The sequence below is a fragment of the Stigmatopora nigra genome, chromosome 3 (assembly GCF_051989575.1).
Source record: "Stigmatopora nigra isolate UIUO_SnigA chromosome 3, RoL_Snig_1.1, whole genome shotgun sequence".
NCBI lineage: Eukaryota > Metazoa > Chordata > Actinopteri > Syngnathiformes > Syngnathidae > Stigmatopora > Stigmatopora nigra.
This window is the reverse complement of record NC_135510.1, coordinates 18895175-18914234: the sequence shown is the minus strand read 5'-3', so window position 1 is coordinate 18914234 and position 19060 is coordinate 18895175. Positions and strand designations below refer to the sequence as shown.

Below are 19060 nucleotides of genomic sequence, written 5' to 3'. Positions count from 1 at the left end.
CAGAAGTTTAAACGAGTACGTATCTTCCAATGTAAAGGTTTTAAATAGGTTAGGATAGATCTATTCATTCCATGGGTTGCCAGAGCCAACCATGGGCAGTAGGCGAGGGCTGCCTTGCCAATTGCAATGAGAAAAACAACTATTCGCTCACAGCTCGGGGCAATTGTGTGTGGTTGTGGGGGATATGGACCTCCAGGAGCAGACTTGGCCACTAAATGATGTTGAAAAATACATTTTCACCAAAAGGTGTGCATTTTTTCCAGGGCCGTCACGGTCTCCGGCGACCGGTCGGCCGGTGAATGTGACCTGGGGGAGGCGTTGTGGGTACCAGGTGCTGGTGGTCGCCTCACCTCCCCCAACCGAGGAATTCTGTTTTAAAAGTTTACCAGAAAACTTTTCGATTCATCTTTGGACTTCAATACGTTTTAAAAAGTGACATTTGTTCTCTCTCTGGCCCACCAAATTAGTTCAAGGTTGTCAGGCCGCATTAACGTCAACTGGATTTGATGTGGGCCGGACCATTTTAGATATAATATTTAGATTTTTTATTATTATAAATTGATTAAAATAACTGGATTAAAGGCCCCAAATATTCCGTTTTTTATAGATCTAAATCAATGTTTATTTGAGCCTTTTTAAGTATATTTTTAGATTTTTAAAAATAATTTTTGAACTAAAAACACAGAAAAAAATGTTATAAAATGACAATTATTGATTTAAAAGGGGGAAAAACAGGAAATATAATATACATCTATTCCTATCATTTGAATTTGATCCTAAAACAGAAAGTCGGCACTTATCATTTACTTTTTCTGGCCGCACAAAATAATGCGGCGGGCCACATTTGGCCCCCGGACCGCCACTTTGACACCTGTGAATTAATTTTTGACTAGTAGTGAAATTAAAATATCACTTCCTTATGTGGCTAAAATTAAATGGGAAGGTACGTATATATGTATTTATTGGGTTCAATTTGAGCTTTTTTTTGGCGGATTTTAGACGAGCTTGCCCAGGGCGTCTTCCACAATGTCCAGATGGTGGCGCAAGTCCTCCACCAGCATTCGGATGCTGCCGCTGTCGTCCAGCACCTCCACGCTTTGTGTGTACGCGTCGTAGCGCAGCGAGAACGGACGCTTGATGGACTTGGCAAACTCCCTGTGGGGACATTCGCCTCTGTTATGTCAAGGACTATTTTAGATATAACTTTTTTTTTAATAAATGGATTATAAGAATTGGATTAAAAGCCCTGAATATTCCGTTTTTATATAGATCTGAAACAATATTCATTTGAGCTTTTTAAATGTATTTTTAGATTTTACAGAATGATTTTTGAACTAAAAACACAGAAAAAAATGATTAAAAAATGACAATTATTGATTGAAAAGGGGGATAATGAGGAAATGTAATATCGAATATATATTGAATTTGATCCTAAAACAGAAAGTCAGCACTCATCATTTACTTTTTTGGGCCGCACAAAATGAGGCGGCGGGCCAGATTTGGCCCCCGGGCCGCAACTTTGACACCGGTGGAATAGATTGTATGGTTTTAGGCAAAAATGGAACCTTGTGAAATTAAAATATTTTTGTCCTTATAGAATAACTCTTATAGTGAAAAATTATATGTATTTGTCTTATTGGGACAGTCGGTTTTGGTTGTTTTGGTGCATTTCCTCTTTTTTTTCTGACCTCATTTTAGTTTTGGCGTCGTCGAAGGCGTCGGCCACAAAGTAAACGTTCTGGAAGGCGGTGATGACGCACTCCTCCTGGCAGGTGACGCGGGGATCGAACGGGAGCAACTTGGCTTGGCCCGACAACGCGTGCTGAGACAAATAAAAACAAAGATGGCGTCCAATCCGCCAAAAAAGAATCCCCCAAAAAGAATCTACCTTGAGCTCGCCGGCGGACGAGAGCAGTCCAGCCCCGAAGGCGCGAAGTCGTCCGTCTTGCTCGCAGAGTCCGAACTCCACCGTGAAGAAGTAACACTGAAAGGTCGCCACGGTTACCGAGCGATGGACGGATGGACGGAGCGGTTATACGGGACGTTACCGTGGCGAGCTTGCGTACGGCGTCGTCGTCGGCGCCCAACGAGGCCAGGCCCAGCTCCTGCGAGAACTGCGCGAAGCCCGGTTCGGCCAGCAGGGGCACGTGGCCCAGAAGTTCGTGACACGTGTCCCTGCGCCGTTCAAAATAATGGACGCCATGTTGTAAAAACGCAACTATTTTTCTCGGGCTAAAAAGCAAACTTTTCCATATCATCAAAGGCGTGTGTTAAACGGTATGACCAGGCCATTTTGCAGGGATACAAAATGATTTTTGAACTAAAAACACAAAAAATGGATTAAAAAAAGACAATTATTGATTTAAAAGGGGGAAAAATCAGGAAATTTAATATAAATCTAAACTTTTCATTTGAATTTGATCCTAAAACAGAAAGTCGGCACTCATCATTGACTTTCTCGGGCCACACAAAATGATGTGGCGGGCCACATTTGGCCCCCGGGCCGCCACTTTGACACAGGAAATAGGGGAAAAAAGGCCAAGTCACATTGGAGAGTATTTTACTGGTCACTAGAAGGTGGTGTATACCTTCGGGAGTTAAATAATAGTACGTGAAATGGGGAATTTAAAAGACTTAAATGCAAATTGGAGAGTATTTTACCGGCCACTAGAGGGCCCTGTCTACCTGCACGAGTTAAATAATAGTTGGTGAAATTCGGGGGAAGAGCGAGATTATTTTACTCGCCACTAGAGGGCATCGTCTAACTTCGGGAGTTCAATAATGGGACAGAGAAGGATCAAATCACATTAAATAGACGCCAGTAGGTCTTGAAACTGACCTATTAACTGCCATAAAGCAGGTTTAACTGTAGTAAAACGCCGCAAATGATTTAAAACCGTCAATAATGAACGTTGGGACTCACGGTTCGGGTGTGTAGAAGGGATCGGAACTATGGCGGACGTACTGCGTGCAGTGGAACACTCGGAAGGCCAAACCTAGCAAGAACAAAACAATGAAAAATAGAAAGACGTCCATCGTCCGAGACGTCGACTCACCCGCCAGGAAGTCTCGGGGCGACAAGTAGCCGGCCACGGGACGGATACTGAAACCCGAACGTTCTGAAAAAAAAGACAATCATCCTCATTGGTCAACGCTTTTGATGGTCTTTGACGTCCGGAAGTTATAAAATTATGAATTTTATTTGAACCTTTGAGGAAGCGCGAGACATCCTCCAGTTGAGGGATATTGTCCTCCTTGTAGTTGCAGTGTTTGACCAGCAGGGGCAGGTTTTTCAGGAACTCCTTGCAGGCGTGGCTGGGGTAGAGCGCGTTGAGTTCGCGAAAGACGCGAGCCCACGTGGAGATCTCCTCCGCCGTGTATTCCACGCGGGGAATTAGGTCGCCACTGCAAAAAATATAATTATAATTTGCACAAAAATCAATAAAAAAACAACTTACTGTTTGTAGCTCTGCGCCAAATCCGCAAAGTAGTTGCGACGTTTGCGGTAAACTTTGTCTTGGAAGCCCTGAAAATACATTTTTGTTCTTTTTAAAGGTCTTTCTAAGATATTTTTGGATTTTTTTTAAAGGTGACAAACCGGATGGTCGGCGTCCAATTCGGAGCCGTACATCAAAACCTGGCTACGAAGATCCAGATGGGAAATTTTCTTGGGGAACCACGGGACGGGAGCCTCCTCTGAAACAAATACAAAGACATGAAATCAATGGCGAGCAGTGACGTTCAATCACGTGACTCTTAAACCCTAAATGAAATGAGTTTGTCCTTCGTAAACGTCCAATCAATCATTTTCAAGTACACGTGCCAGCTCCCACAAAGCCATAGGAATTCACAGCAGAAAAGTTCACATGAGACGACGTTGCCCTCTGCTGGTCAACTTGGCATACAGCAGGTGCACTTTTAGAATCAAGGGTGTCAGACTAGGGTTGGTTCGCGGGCCACTTTAACGTCAACTCCATTTAATGTGGGCCATTTTAGATAGAATATTTAGATTTTTTACTTTTTTAAATGGATTAAAAGACCTGAATATCCCGTTTTTTTATAGATCTAAAATAATGTTTATTTGAGCTTTTTTTAAAATATTTATTTAGATTTTACAAAATGATTTTTGAACTAAAAAAACAGAAAAAAATGGATTAAAAATGACAATCATTGATTTAAAAGGGAGAAAATCAGGAAATGAAATATACATCTATACTCTTCTTTTTAATTTGATCCTAAAACAGAAAGTCGGCACTCATCATTTACTTTTTCGGGCCTCACAAAATGACGAGGCGGGCCACATTTGGCCCCCGGGCCGCCACTTTGACACCTGTAGCCTAGCGTGCATTTTTTTTGTATCCTCCACACAGTGAGGACCAACCCTGGGATGGAACCCTCGACCCCAGAGAGGCCACTTACCGTGACGATGGCTGACCCGCAGCACGTGGGCGTGTCGCGCCAGGAGGCGTGGCAGCTCCCGCAGCCGGGGGGCGTCGCCGTGGCAGTCCACCGAGATCTGGACGTGGGAATCCCTCCGCGCGGACCCGCGGGACTGGATGCGGACCAGGTCCACGTGTTGCTCCTGGAAGGTCCGCAGGGCCTGGAGAAGACCCCCCACTTGGTTCTTCAGAGAAAAAAGGATGGTGGCTCCTGATTGGCCGGATTCGCCTTCCATCTTGGGGCACAAACAAGAAGAAAATATCTTTATATGTATATATATTTTTTTAAATTAACTACTTAAAATAGGCAGTCTTTCTTTAAATAAAAAAAATACATTTATTATCCCTTTCTATCCATATTTTTAAAAATATTTTCCCTTTCTCATATTTTTTTTAAAAATTATAAACATTTAAAATATATATATATATATATATATATATATATATATATATATATATATATATATATATATATATATATATATATATATATATATACATATATATATATATATATATATATATATATATATATATATATATATATATATATATATATATATATATATATATATATATATATATATATATATATATTCAGCTCAGTCTTCTTCACCCAAAAATAAAAGAAAATAGAGAAATAAATGATGAATCCTTCGGATCTAAAAATCAACTCATTAGTAAAACGAAGACTTACCTAAAAAATGAATTATTATTATTATTATTTCTCCATTTTTTTAAAGTTAAAAGTGTAACTTACTGTCCCAACGCTGCGATGTGAGCCAGTTGGCAGGTCCAAAGAAGATTTAGACGATGAAGAAAAACACTGGAGTGAGCGGACGCTGGTTTTTATAAGCAGGGGGCGGAGTTTAGTCACCGTTGTGACGTGAAGGGGCGTCGGCCAAAGAATTCCATATTTTGTCTGCCTTTCTCTTCACTTTAAAGCAGACAAACAAAAAAAAAAAAAACAATAAGTTTTTTTTTCCTTAAAGCAAATGTTAAAATGTTACCTTTGCTAAAAAAAATGTGACGGAGGGAGGTTCTGGCGCCCTCGTGTGGCAGGAAAAGAAACTGCCATCAACTGAACGAATGCTGGATGAGTCCTTATCAGTCTTATTTCATTTTATGATACATTTACCTGCAAAAAATTAAGCATGAAATTGGCCTTGCGTGCACATAATTATGATCATACTTGCTTAAAATTGACAAATTTTCTGGCATTTACGCCATAATTATGGCTAAAAAAATACTGATTTGATGGTACGGCTTATTTGCGCATAAATTAGACTTCACAAAAGACAATGCAGCTTATACATTCATTTCAAAATAGAGAAAATATAAATAAATAAAACATAATTTATTTTGATGTCTATGAATGAAATTCAAGAAAAAAAATTAACCGTATCTTGCATAAGATATGTAAATATATAAAACATATAAGTTAAAAAACTCACTTACTTGCCGTGTCACTTCCTGGTTGACCCACTTCCTGGTTGTACTGCTCACATGACTTCCTTTTTAAAATTTGCCTCCATGCCATTGTTTTTCTGGGGCGGTTGCATGGTTTCTCCAGGTACTGCAATTTCCTCCCATGTGCCAAAATGGAGCCAGATGGAGTCGTTTATGACGAGGAACGTGAAGACGGATGAAGATTTGAAAGGTCGAGGTTATCTTGGCAGGAAATATCCGTCAAACTTCTGAGCAAATCAGCGCGTCTGTTTCAGCCTCATGCAATTAGCCTCTCCCCAATTACAAGTAATTGACGCGCTTGGGCGACTTTGACGTATGCGGGAAAACGCCGCAAATGCAATCGCCGCTGCTTCGTAGGCATGTATTCTTTATCTTCTGCCCAGAGAAAGTCGGCCGATCCCTCCTGTTGGTTTGGGAGAATTTCTGCTCTCTTTTTATGTCATTATACATGTGTAATGAGATTTAAAAAATGTGATTGTAGCCCTTGGGATGATTGACAGCCAAATTTACTCTCATCAGCTACTTCATCACTTTCTTGGAGCACACCTTTATTTTCTTATCTTTTGCTGTTCCCAAAAAGTTTGGCTATTGAGCAAAGGGAAGACACATTGACAGACATTTTGGCCATGTTTGGACGATCAAATATGGAGGAGTAACTTGACTTGGGAAAGCATATCTTCATAAATATGTAATACAATTGCTCAAATATCTTCCGAACTTGCCGAAAATCTTCATAAGTTCACAACATGCACACATGTCATTTTCAAACCAAAATACTTCTCCTTAAACAAAGCGTTATTTTAATGAAACTTGGAGCAGTCCTTTTGACATTTAAAGACGTTTAAATACTTTTCCTTGGCAAATGCGAGCCAGATTTTGTCACAGCGAAAAGGTTTCTCCACCATGTACCTTTTTGAGTGCAATTAAGTCAGGAAAGTGGTTTCTCCGCAGCGTGCTTTTTAGTATGTTTTGTCAGGTTTCCCTTTGAGGAGAAGGCTTTACCACACACTGTGCAAATGTAAGGTTTCTCCCCACTGTGGGTCCTCGTATGCACGTTCAAATCCCCCTTCAAGAGGAAACATTTACCGCAAACAGAGCAGGGGAAAGGTCTTTCTCCGGCGTGCATTTGCACGTGCGCCATCAGCCAACGCTTCCCGGAGAATCTTTTCTCGCAAACGGAGCAGGCAAAGGGTTTCTCTCCGGTGTGCGTCTTGGCATGCGCGCGCAGATGTTTCTCCTCGAGAAATTGTTTGCCGCAGACGGAACAGGGAAAGGGTTTCTCTCCAGAGTGCACGCGCTCGTGCGCGACCAACTCGTTTTTGCTGAAAAAACTCCGATCACATTCGGAGCAGGCGAAAAGCTTCTCCCTATTGTGTCTTCTTTGGTGCACACTCAAACTTCGCTCCGTAGTGAATTTCTTGGGGCAGATCGAGCAGCCAAACGGTTTCTCTGCAACATGCGTCCTAAGGTGTGCCGCTAAGTGACGTAGCTGGGAAAATTGTTGTCCGCACTGTGGGCAGGCGCAAGGCTGCTCTTCGACGTGAAAATTAACGTGACTTTTTAGAGCTTCCTCCTCTGGAAATGTCGCCCCACAAGTGGTGCAGGTGAAAACTTTCTTCCCATGGTGTCTCTTGGTGTGTCTTTGCAACAGTGCGTTGGTCAAGAATTTCTTATCGCAAAGGGAGCAGGGAAAGAGGTTCTCTCCCGTGTGCGTCTTGGCGTGCACACTCAAATATCCCTTTTGAGTGAATCTTTTCCCGCAGATGGAGCAGGGAAAAGGTTTTTCTCCAGTGTGCGCTCGTGCGTGTATCGCCAACTGATGCTTCCTGGAAAACGTTTGGGGGCAATGCGGGCAGGGGAAGAGTCTCTCTCCGGTGTGGATCCTGCTGTGGATTGTTAAGTTGCGCTCCCTGGCAAATTTCTTTGGGCAAAGCGGGCAGGCAAAAGGTTTTTCCCCAGCGTGCGTGTGCATGTGCGCCATGAGTTGACTTTTCCAAGAAAAGCGCTGCTCGCAGAGCAAGCAGGCGAACGGTGTCTCGCCGCTGTGCGTTCGAGCGTGGTTCTTTAACTGCATCATCAGAGGGAATTTCTTATCACAAAGCGAGCAGGCGAACGGCTTTTCTCCGGTGTGGGTCCTGGCATGTCTTTCTAAGTACGCCTGCTCGGAGAAACTTTTGCCACAAACGGAGCAGAGGAAGGGGTTTTCACCCGTGTGTTTACGCGTGTGCCTGGTCAGGTGATACTTCCAAGAAAACCTTTTGTTGCAAACGGAGCAGGCGAAGGGTTTCTGGGCCGTGTGCACAGTCCTTTTGTGTTCGTGGAGAGTGCCTTTGTTGAAAAATCGTTCGCCGCAATGGGAGCAGCCAAAAGGTTTCTCACCAGCGCATTCTATTGCATCGCTTTGCGACAATGACTTGTTTAAGAATTTGGAAGACATTGACTGAAGATCAAGACCTTGTTCGCAATCAGTGTCAGAAGAATGGGACGTGACATCGTCGCTGTCTGAAAGCGGCATTGAATGGCGGTCCGGCAGCGATGGGCCCTCACCTATTGTTGTCGGGTCTTGATAGCATGGAATTTCTGCTCGGCTCTCTGGACTCGGACCTTCATCTTGTTGGCTGTTCACGCAGGTTGTCCATGGAAATGTGGTGACTTCATCATTTCTCTCTTGGATGTACAGATTCTCCTGTTTGAGGTGGGGGAGATGTTGCTTCTCAGGGTCAAGATCTGCCTCACTGACCTCTGCGGGACACAGGAAGAAAACATCATCACTTGATTGGCCAGCTTGGACGTCCAATTGTCCTTTTGCTGTGAATTTACGTGACATGTGCGTGTCCAACCAATTGAAATGAATTGACGTGGCAGGCAAAAGCAATCCTTATTTCCAGCCGGACACCTGTATCACAAGAGTTCCCCCCGTGGCTCTCCTGTGTGTGCTTTTGTACGTGTCTTTTTAGGTTTGGCTTTGAGATGGACGCAAAGTAAGTGGGCAAACGGCTTTTCTTGGGGTCTTTGGAGAGTCCTCTTCATCAGTGTTAGTGTCGGAGGAGTGGGATGTGAGGTCGTGGCTGTCCGAGAGCGACGTTGAGAGGCAGCCCGGCAGCGATGCACCCTCACCTTTTGGTCTGGGGTCTTGAAGCCAAGGTTTTTCTGTTCTGCTGAGTGGGATTGGATCTTGGTCATCTTCGCTCTTTACAATGACAGTCAATTGGAACTTGGTGAGTTGGTCTTCTTGAGGGCACTCAGGCTCCGCCTCCATTACGTTGTACAGTCCATCCTGTTAAACATGGGGGCAATTGTGCTTCTCGGGGTCAAGATGTCCTTCAATGACGTCTGGGGGACAAAATATATTAAAAAAAAAATCAGATGTTTGGCCAGTGTGGATGTCCAATTGGTATTTTGCTGTGAATTCACATCAGGTGTACACATCCATCTCTGCTCTAATGATAACAAACATTTCTCTTGTATCCAGTCTTCTCTTGTAGCTTCTGTCATTTTCACAGGGGCTGTGTATGTTTTAATGTATCAACAAACCATTTTTACATCAGATTTGCGCATGCATATACACACAGTCCATACAAAATTGGCAGTTTTATCTTAAGCCAACTCAATGTAAAGTATAACTCTACTTTAGAATGATCTGAATGAATATATTTTGTATGTACAGATGTCAGTGAATTTCCCAAAAGGAAAAAGCAGAATTACATCAGAAGCTTTTCAGGGTTATGGAACAACCACAAGAACATTTTAAAAGTTTGAAAGTGTTGAAAGTTTACCTTTTCTCAAAAGAGGCTCAAAGGAAATTCCAATGTTTTTTCCACTGTACAAGAGGCAGTAATCAGATTACTTTGTCCAAGGTCTCTCACAATTTTTAAATGTCCTTTGTGAGATCATCTTTTTCTGGCTTTTCTCTACAGTGCATTTTTGTGTGTCTTGTTTGGCTTCCTTTGTTGGCAAAGGTTTTGCCGCAAACCTCGCAAGCGAACGGTTTCTCTCCGGTGTGCGATCTCACGTGGATTTGTAATTGTGCATTTTGAGCAAAACTCTTCTCGCAAAGTGAACAGGGAAAGGGTTTTTCTCCACTGTGTGTTCTCATGTGCGCTAGCAACCGATGCTTCCAAGAAAAGCTTTGAGCGCAAGCGGGGCAGGAGAAAGCTTTCTTCTTCTTGGTGTGAGTACGCGTGTGTAGCGTTAATTGAAACTTCCGAGGGAATCTCATCTGGCAAAGCGAGCAGGCAAAAGGGTTCTCGTCGGTATGTGTCCTCGGGGGGCTTTTTAACGGTTCCTTTTCGGCCAAAGTTTGACCACTGGACGTGCAGGGCAAAGTTTTTTTCTGGGCGTGCGTCTTTGCGTGTCTTTTCAAAGTGGTGTTGGTCGAGTATTTCTTACCGCACACTAAGCAGGGGAAAGGCTTTTCTCCGGTGTGCGTGCGGATGTGCCCTGTCAAAAGATGTTTCCAAGAAAATGTTTGATCACAAAATGAGCAGGCAAAAGGTTTCTTCTCTCCCGTGTGCGTACGCTGGTGTGTTGTCAGCTGGTGCTTCCAAGAGAATCTTTTGTCGCAAAAGGAGCAGCCGAAAGGATTCTTCTCGCCGGTGTGCGTACGCATGTGCGTTATAAACTGATTCCTCCAACAAAATCTTTGACCACAAACCTCGCAGACAAAGGGTTTCTCCCCAGTGTGTACCCTCTGGTGATTTTTTAACTCTCCCTTCCCGGAAAATGTTTTGCTGCAACACGGGCACTCAAAGCTTTTTGCCTCGGCGTGCGTCTTCAGATGTCTTTTTAACCTCGTGTTAGTCAGGAACCTTTTACTACACACTGTGCAAGGAAAAGCCATCTCTCCGGTGTGTGTGCGTGTGTGTACAGTTAAATGATGCTTCCAGGAGAATCGTTTATGGCAAATTGAGCAAGGATAAGGCTTCTCTCCCGTGTGTGTTATGGTGTGAACAATTAAATCCACCTTCCGGGGATATTTCGCATCGCAAACGGAACAAGGATAGGGTTTTTCCCCAGTGTGCGTACGTGTGTGTATGGTTAGCTGATGCTTCCAAGAGAAACGTCGCTCGCAAAGCGAGCAGGCAAAAGGCTTCTCTCCAGTGTGCGTCCTGGCGTGACTTTTCAATTGGCCCCTCTCGGCGAATGTTTTACCGCAAAATGTGCAGACAAAAGGTTTCTTCTCGGCATGCGTCTTGGCGTGTATTCGTAATCTTGCGTTGGTCAAGAAGCTTTTGCCGCACACTGAGCAGGGGAAAGGCTTTTCCCCAGTGTGTGAGCTCATGTGTGTCGTTAACTGATGCTTTCGGGGAAAGGTTTTATCGCAAAGTGAGCAGGCGAAAGGCTTCTCCCCAGTGTGTGTGCGGGTATGTATGATTAAATTGTCCTTGGTAGTGAATCTTTTCTCACACAGTGTGCAGGCAAAAGGTTTCTCATCTCCCGTGTGCGCACGCGCGTGCGCTGTTAACTGTTGCTTTCGAGAAAATTGTTTATGGCAGAAGGAGCAGGCGAAAGGCTTCTCTCCGGTGTGTGTTTGCATGTGACTTTTTAACTCTCGATTCTCCCTGAATTGTTTGCCACAAATTGTGCAGACAAACGGCTTTTCTCCAGTGTGTCTTCTTGTGTGTTCTATTAACTTGTACTTCCAAGAATAGCTTTTATCGCAGCGGCAGCAGGCAAAAGGTTTCCCGCCCACGCATTTTCGTCCACGTTTTTTCAACGAGGGCCTCTTTAAAGATTTGGAAGACATTGGGTCGAGGTCAATGTCCTCATCATTCGCCTGAGCGTCAGAAGAGTGGGACGTGACGTCGTCGTCGCTGCCCGAGAGCGGCGGTAAGAGGCGGTGCGGCAGCGATGGTCCCTCACCTGTTGGTGTCGGCTCGTCAAACAAAGGATTTTCAGCCCTCTCTCCACTTGGGCCTTCACCTTCCTGGCTCTTCACAAAGACAGTGATTGGGAAGTGGATGATATCGTCTTCTTCTTTTTTAAGGTCGGGCCTCCCTGGCTCCGCCTCCCTTAAGATGTACGGCCTCTCCCGTTTAACATAGAGGGGATCGCGCTTCTCGGGGTCAAGATCTCCTTCACTGACCTCTGCAGGACACAGGATGAAAAAAATATCACGTGGTCGGCCAGAGTGGACATCCAATTTGTGTTTTTGCTGCGAATTTACATGACGTGAACCCGTCCATCCGTTTGAAATGGATCGATTGGAATGGCAGTCAATCTGTTCTGGAAATCTGTTCATCTTGTTGAGAATTTCAAATCAAGTTTGTCGCTTGAATGTGTCCTTGCATGATTTGTCAATTCTCCCTGCTTGGCGAATGTTTCACCGCAAGACGCGTAGACAAATGGTTTCTCCTCGCCGTGAGTCTTTGCGTGTCTTTGCAACCTTGTGTTGGTGAAGAATATTTCAGCACAAAGTGAGCAGGGAAAGGTCTTCCCATCGGTGTGGGAGCGAGTGTGTACAGTCAAGTGATGCTTGGAAGAGAATCTTTTGCCGCAACAAGAGCAGAAAAAAGGTTCCTCCTGGGCGTGTATCCTTGTGTGTATTCGTAACCTTGCGTTGGTCAAGAAACCTTTCCCGCAAACCAAACACGGAAAAGGCTTTTCCCCAGCGTGCCCGCTCATGTGCGTGGTGAGCAGATGCCTGCGAGAAAAGGTTTTATCGCAAATGGAGCAGGCGAAAGGTTTCTCTCCGGTATGTGTGCGGTTGTGTAAGATTAAACCTCCCTTCTGAGAGAATCTTTTCCCACAAAGCGAACAGGGGTAAGGTTTTTCGCCCGTGTGCGTGCGGGTGTGTCTCGTCAACTCATTCTTCCAAGTAAATCTTTTATCGCACAGGGAGCAGGCGAAAGGCTTCTCTCCAGTGTGTATTAGCATGTGGCTCTTTAACTCTCGTTTCTCTTTGAATTGTTTGGCGCAAACGGTGCAGGCGAATGGCTTTTCTCCGGAATGTCTTCTTTCGTGTCGGGTTAACTGATTGTCCAGAAAAAATCTTTTGTCGCAGAATGAGCAGGACAATGGCTTCTCTGCGGCATGTGTTGTCGCATGCCTGACTAATTCAATCTTCTCCTTGAATCGTTTCCCACAGACGGAGCAGGGGAACGGTTTTTCTCCGGTATGTATACGTAAGTGGATTTTTAAATTATTTTGGTGGGAGTATCTCTTATCGCAAATGGAGCAGGCGAACGGCTTTTCTCCCATGTGTCTTCTTGTGTGTCCCGCAAACTGATAATTAGAAGAAAATCTTTTACGGGGGAGCGAGCAGGGTAAAGGTTTTCCGCCCGCGCATTCTTTTGCATCAATTTTGAACGAGTTGTTAAAAGATTGGGAAGACGTTGTTGGGTCAACGTCGTCCTCTACGCTGTCAGTGTCAGACGAGTGTGACGTGATGCCGTCGTTGTCCGAAATCGGCGTTAAGAGGCGGTTCGGCAGCGATGGTCTCTCACCTTTTGGCGTCAGGTCTCGAAACAAAGTCTTTTCCGCTCTGCACTGTCCACTTGGACCTTCGTCTTCTTGGTTTTTCCCAAAGACAGTCATTGGGAACTCGGCCATTTCATCTTCTTGTTCCTCTTTGATGTAAGGGCTCTCTGGCTCCGCCTCCTCTGAGCTGTACGGCCTTTCGTGTTTAAGGTGACGAGGATGTTGCTTCTTGGGGTGGAGATCTCCTTCACTGACCTCTGCAGGACGAAAAAGAAATCACTTAGTTGTTCAATAATAAACTTTCTTGTTTCCAGTCTTCTTTCGTAGCAAAGTAGTTTCTGATGACTTTAGGTCTGAAGGACAAATCTATTCGGAAAGTCCGAATCGTGGAATCGGGTAATCAATGACTTTTAATGCTTCTTTTAATTTCAGCATTATGAAGAAAATCCTCTTTCCACAGGCATTATTCATACCATTGTGTATTTATGTTCATAGAAGAGTTGAGCTCAGTTGAAAAGTTGTAAAAAAAAAAGGCAAGCAGAATGAAGTAGTAAGATATTTAATAAAATAAAGAAATTCAGTCAATCAACAATGAGGCGATGCACAAGACTAATGAAGTCATGTGTCCTAAAATGATTCAAATCAAGTTTGAAAAACGAAAGAAACAACAACAAATGGAAGCAGTACCTCTACTGACAAATGCATCCACGTACTAAATATTCAAAGATATCCAAATTGGGGATCGAATGATGTGGATTCAATGTAAAATAGGAGTCTACCCACATCAAACCACAATTAGAAAAACATTTATGGTACAAATTCATTTGTCTAGTTAGGGAATTGAGTGATCACTTTCAATTCCAAAAATTATCCGATCCCGAATGTTGGATAGTTCTGAGAAAAAATGTAACTGTACAATTATCAAAATACATTGTCTCAAGCTAAATTAAAAGATTTCTCTCCAGTGAAGGTTTTGCATGTGCTTTTAAATGTCCTTTTTGAGACAATCCTTTTCGGGTGTCGCTTTATCGTGGATTCCCATATGTCTGGTCAGGCTTTTCTTGATATTGAAGTTTTTACCACAAATGTCGCAAGGGAAGAGTTTCATGGAAGTGTGCGTCCATGCATGACTGTACAAATCTTTCTTCTTGGCGAATAATTGGCCGCAATCCAAGCAGACGCAACTGTTCTCCACATCGTGCGTCTTTTTGTGTATCCGTAAGCTGGAGCTCGTCAAGAATATTTTGCTGCAAACCGAGCAGGGAAAAGTGTTCTCTCCTGTGTGCGAGCGAGTATGCACAGTCAAGTAACCCTTAGCGGAGAAGCTTTTCCCGCAAAGGGCGCAAGAGTACGGTTTTTCTCCAGTGTGTGTGCGGCTGTGTTTTGTTAACTGACTATTCCGGTGAAATATTTTCCCGCAGAGCGAGCAGCCAAACGGCTTCTCGTCGCTGTGTGTTAGCGCGTGACTTTTCAGCTGTCGTTTCTCGACAAACGCTTTACCGCAACAAGTGCAGACAAAGGGTTTCTCCTCAGCGTGCGTCTTGGCGTGCACTCGTAAACTGGCTTCGTTCGACAACCTTTTACCGCAAACTGTGCACGGAAAAGCTTTTTCCCCGGTGTGTGAACTCGCGTGTGCGGTTAACTGAAACTTGCGCGTAAAGGTTTTATCGCAAAGCGAGCAGGCGAAAGGCTTTTCCGCGTCGTGTATGAGTCCATGTGCGTTCAAACCTCCCTTCCGGGCGAATCTTTTCCCACAAACCGAGCAGGCAAACGGTTTCTCGGCACTGTGCGTGATGGAGTGATTTTTTAACATTCGCTTATCAGCGAACGCTTTACCGCAACAAGTGCAGACAAAGGGTTTCTCCTCGGCATGCATCTTGTCGTGATTTCGTAAACCGGTCTTGCTCGAGAACCTTTTACCGCAAACTGTGCAGGAGAATGGTTTTTCCCCGGAATGTGCGAGCATGTGCGTCTTGAACGGAAGTTTGGCAGCAAACTTTTTATCACAAAGTGAGCAGGCAAAAGGCTTCTCTCCGGTGTGTGTGCGCGCATGAATGATCAAACAGGCCCTCCCGGCAAATCTTTTTCCACAAACCAAACACGGGAAAGGTTTTTCTTCAATGTGCACCGAGCCTGGTGCCTGGGTGTGGCTTGTTAACCGATTCCTCTCAAAAATTTGTTTACCGCAAATTTTCCCACCAAGATTTTCTCCTCTGGTCTGTTCGTTTGGACCTTCATCTTCTTGGCTCTTCACACAGGCGGCCATTGGAAATTTGCTAAGTTCTTCTTTAATGTGGGGGCTTTCTGGCTCCGCCTCCTCTATGATGTACGGCCTCTCCTGTTTAACGTGGGGGGGATTGTGCTTCTCAGGGTCAAGATCTGCTTCCCCGAGGTCTGGGGGACAAAATATAAAAATGAAAGCAAAATCACTGGAACTGGATTGGACGTCTATCGCCATCCATGGCGGGCAAACAAAGGCCTATTTGTCGTTGGTCTTGTGAGAAGTGAAAACTTTATTTTCTCAACATCTTGAGGACTTTCTATGATTGGGTCTTGTGGACAAATATTCTGCGGATGTTAGGCGAAAGGTTTGGAAGCGATGGATGTCCATGTCCAGGATAAGGAAGATGAGGACTTTCACGGATTTGTCTTTGTCTCATATTAACGTGGGTTAAACGTGGCGTTAATAACGTATAGACAAACCCAATCTACTTACAAATGCACCTACATTGGAAATATTCACACATGAATATGTGAGCACATATGTACAGTTAACCAATGCTCACTAGAGAATTCTCTACTGCAAACAGAGCAGCGTTACGGCTTCTCTATAGTGTAACTGCAGGTGTGGCTCTGTAAATCAGAATTCTGGCAAAATCGTTTGCCGTAAAGCGTTATTTCGTAACGTTGCCTTGCTCAAGAATCTTTCCCCGCACATCGAACTCGGAAAATTGATTATCCTCATTTTTGTGGTTAAAGAACACTTTCGAGAAAAAAATATGGCGCATATTAAGCGGGCGAAAGGTTTCTCCCCAGTTTGATTGTGCAGATTAAGCATGCCAACGGTCTCCCGCGTGGATTATGGCGTGCTTGGTTAAATTTGCCTTGTTAACGGTTTTTGGAAAACACTGAGTCGAGGTCAACGTCACTGGTGGTGGTGGTCCCTCACCTTTTGGCGTCGGGTTCGAAAACCATGTCCTTTCCACTCGGCTCGGACCATCTTCGCCTTCTTCGCTCTTGACGATGAAGGGGATTGGAAACGTGGTGATCTCATCTTCTTCTTCTTCTTTTTTAATGTACAGGGTATCTAGCTCCGCCTCCTCTTGCTTAACGTGGGCGGAGTCATGTTTCTCTGGGCTAAAGTCATCATCGCTGACATCTGCGGGACACAGAAAGAAAAAAAATGAATCACCATATTGGACAAGGCTGAAATGATAAAAAACATGTTATTTTAATTTTTTTTTTCTGTTGCAAAATATCCCAAATGTTTCAATCTTACCGTTGCCAAAGTGATCGCTACACACACGAACACGCACGATGGATTGGTCGTCGATATCGCTCAGCCACTCCGTCTGCCCTCTTCCCGACATTTCAGACTCCGGGACCTGTTTTTTATGGGTGGAATAGAAAACATATGACCAGTCAAATTGATTTCCAATCAGCCCCAGAGACAAAAAGTAAATTTAGCCCCGCCCCTAGAGTGACCCCTGCTCCCAATCGAAATGACGCCATTGCTTATGTTGATTTCATGGAAAATATGCTTCCACTTACAGAAAAGAAACTTCTGGAACCAATTAATTTGGGCAGTAGCCCGGAGGTAACCTTAACTCCTGTATTTGCCTGAATCAGATTTAGAATTGAGTGGGTTTTTTCATTAAAATCTTGCAGCGTGATTGGACGCACACCCTGAAACAGTGGCCAGCCAATCGCACGACAAAGGACAAGCAGTCTTAGCTATTTAAAATCATCAAACAGTCTACACTGTATTGTTTTGGAATGTGGGAGAAAATCAGAGCACCCAGAAAAATTCCACATAAGAACATGCAAACTCCACACTATGAGGACCCACCTGGGATCGAACCCTCGGCCCCAGAACTGTGAGACCGGCTTCATTATTCTCCTTCAAAATATATTTTTGATTGCTGAATTTTGTTTTGGACGCAAATTTGAATCTTACCCTGATTTCCAAGCCTCTGCGATTGGACTCGATGTTTGGGATGGCGTTGGCCTTCAGTCTTTTTTTCTTTTTCAAGCCAAATTCTGCCCACAACGCCTCGGAATCCTCAAAGTCGGATGCTTCGAAATGCGCGCTGCATATGACGCTGGTGTCCGACGGTCCTTCCCAGTGTGCCCTATTCAACTTGACTTTAGCGGTCCATATTCTTTTCATATTTTTGTCCTTTGGGAAGGTGTGCAAACTCACTCCTTGCTTGTTGGTCTTTCCGCAACCGGCAACAATGCATCTCATCGGCATTTCTTACGTCTCATTTATTTGCCGTCATCATAGACAGACTTTAGTTGGGGCAATCTATCATATCTTAAGAGTCTAATATAAGAAATTGCCGTTATGGCGAAATATATCGGAAGTGGCCTTAGGTGAAAGCCGTCTCTTGGCTAGCGAGCTAAGCTAAACAATGCTAATTGACCCCGGGAAGCTTAAACGGAAAAGGAGTTCTACTTAGCTTCATATTTGGAAGGTTTTAGACCACTTTAGACCACTATACGCTTAATTCTCTGCTTATTCGAAGAGAATGGTTTGAAGTAGGGCGTCCTATTGTTTTAAAAAAGCACAGAAAACCGCAAATCTGGCGAAGGGTACGCAGATAAAGCATCCAGATAACCGGAAGTTGCAAGAGACCGACGTTGGAATTTCAGTGTAAGATGTCAAAGCGTATGGAACAAAGATGGCGGGCGTCGCTACAATCACTAGATTCCACAAATAGATACTGGAATGTCTCCGAGTTCAGTGGAATCACGAGACACACAAAACAAGGTATATTTGGAGTAGTTTTTATTAAAGGGGTCTCTTATTTTAATGTTTGGCCTAATTTATACAGGACAGGCAGGCGAGTATTTTTCAGTGGGAGCGGAATTGGGACAAAACGGGATTTACTTTTTGACCCAGGCGCGATATATACAACGACATTTAAGATGCACACATATTTGTTTATATGTAGTTAAGGGTATATAAAAAATAGTTGCAGAAAACTTACTTTATTCCACGGCGCGGGGCAGGCAGGCGGAGAGGAAGACTCCGACTCGCTGGTCCTCTCGCGTAGCCAGCCAGGACTTGCCTGATTAAAAATGTCGACACGAGTCCAATGCGACACTGAACATATTACTTTTTTGTTTTGTTTTTAAGTTAACGTCTCATTAACATAAAGTTACCAGCAAAACCACTCCATTTTCAAACAACATACAGATAAATGCGTAAACGCGTGCGTGAATAGACGCCAGTATGCTAGTTCTGCGAGCCAAAAAGGATGTTCGCCTGAAAATGTCGTCACTTCCTTTCGAGCAACTATTATAGAATATACGTGTAGAGTAGACGTTCAAATACATTTTCTCAACAATTAAGGGAAGTGAAGTGCAACTAAGACACCCGTCCACATTAAAAAAGGAAAGTAATACTGTAATAATGAGTCTTGTACATGTTAGACGTTTAAAAATGGTTCAAATGTAAAAAAAAACAAAAGTTCAGTGAGCAATTAGCAAAAATATTTAATAGTAAT

The 19060-nt window shown here is 43.8% G+C and overlaps 2 protein-coding genes across 7 annotated transcripts; both read right to left on the bottom strand.

Annotated features, from left to right (window-relative positions):
• Positions 1-902: 902 nt before the first annotated feature.
• LOC144194224 (tryptophan 5-hydroxylase 1-like) lies at positions 903-4497 on the bottom strand. The gene is made up of 10 exons (XM_077713133.1): positions 4420-4497; positions 3599-3696; positions 3459-3526; positions 3209-3405; positions 3057-3119; positions 2924-2996; positions 2049-2175; positions 1889-1984; positions 1689-1822; positions 903-1155 (listed from the first exon to the last, which is right to left on the bottom strand). The coding sequence occupies exons 2-10, from the start codon at positions 3629-3631 to the stop codon at positions 996-998; spliced, it is 951 nt and encodes a 316-aa protein (XP_077569259.1). The 5' UTR covers positions 3632-3696; positions 4420-4497; the 3' UTR covers positions 903-995.
• A 952-nt stretch (positions 4498-5449) lies between these two features.
• Positions 5450-18819, bottom strand: LOC144194207 (uncharacterized). Of its 6 annotated transcripts, XM_077713106.1 has the most exons (7): positions 17506-18196; positions 16828-16933; positions 16498-16707; positions 13355-13585; positions 11772-11996; positions 5898-8651; positions 5450-5577 (listed from the first exon to the last, which is right to left on the bottom strand). In XM_077713106.1, the coding sequence occupies exons 1-6, from the start codon at positions 17800-17802 to the stop codon at positions 6838-6840; spliced, it is 2883 nt and encodes a 960-aa protein (XP_077569232.1). In that variant the 5' UTR covers positions 17803-18196; the 3' UTR covers positions 5450-5577; positions 5898-6837. The 6 variants fall into 6 exon arrangements, with proteins under 6 accessions (XP_077569232.1, XP_077569234.1, XP_077569235.1 ...); XM_077713108.1 differs by lacking the exon at positions 11772-11996 and having other exon boundaries at positions 17506-18195; XM_077713109.1 differs by lacking the exons at positions 5450-5577; positions 5898-8651 and adding an exon at positions 9041-9242.
• Between the last annotated feature and the right edge of the window lie 241 nt (positions 18820-19060).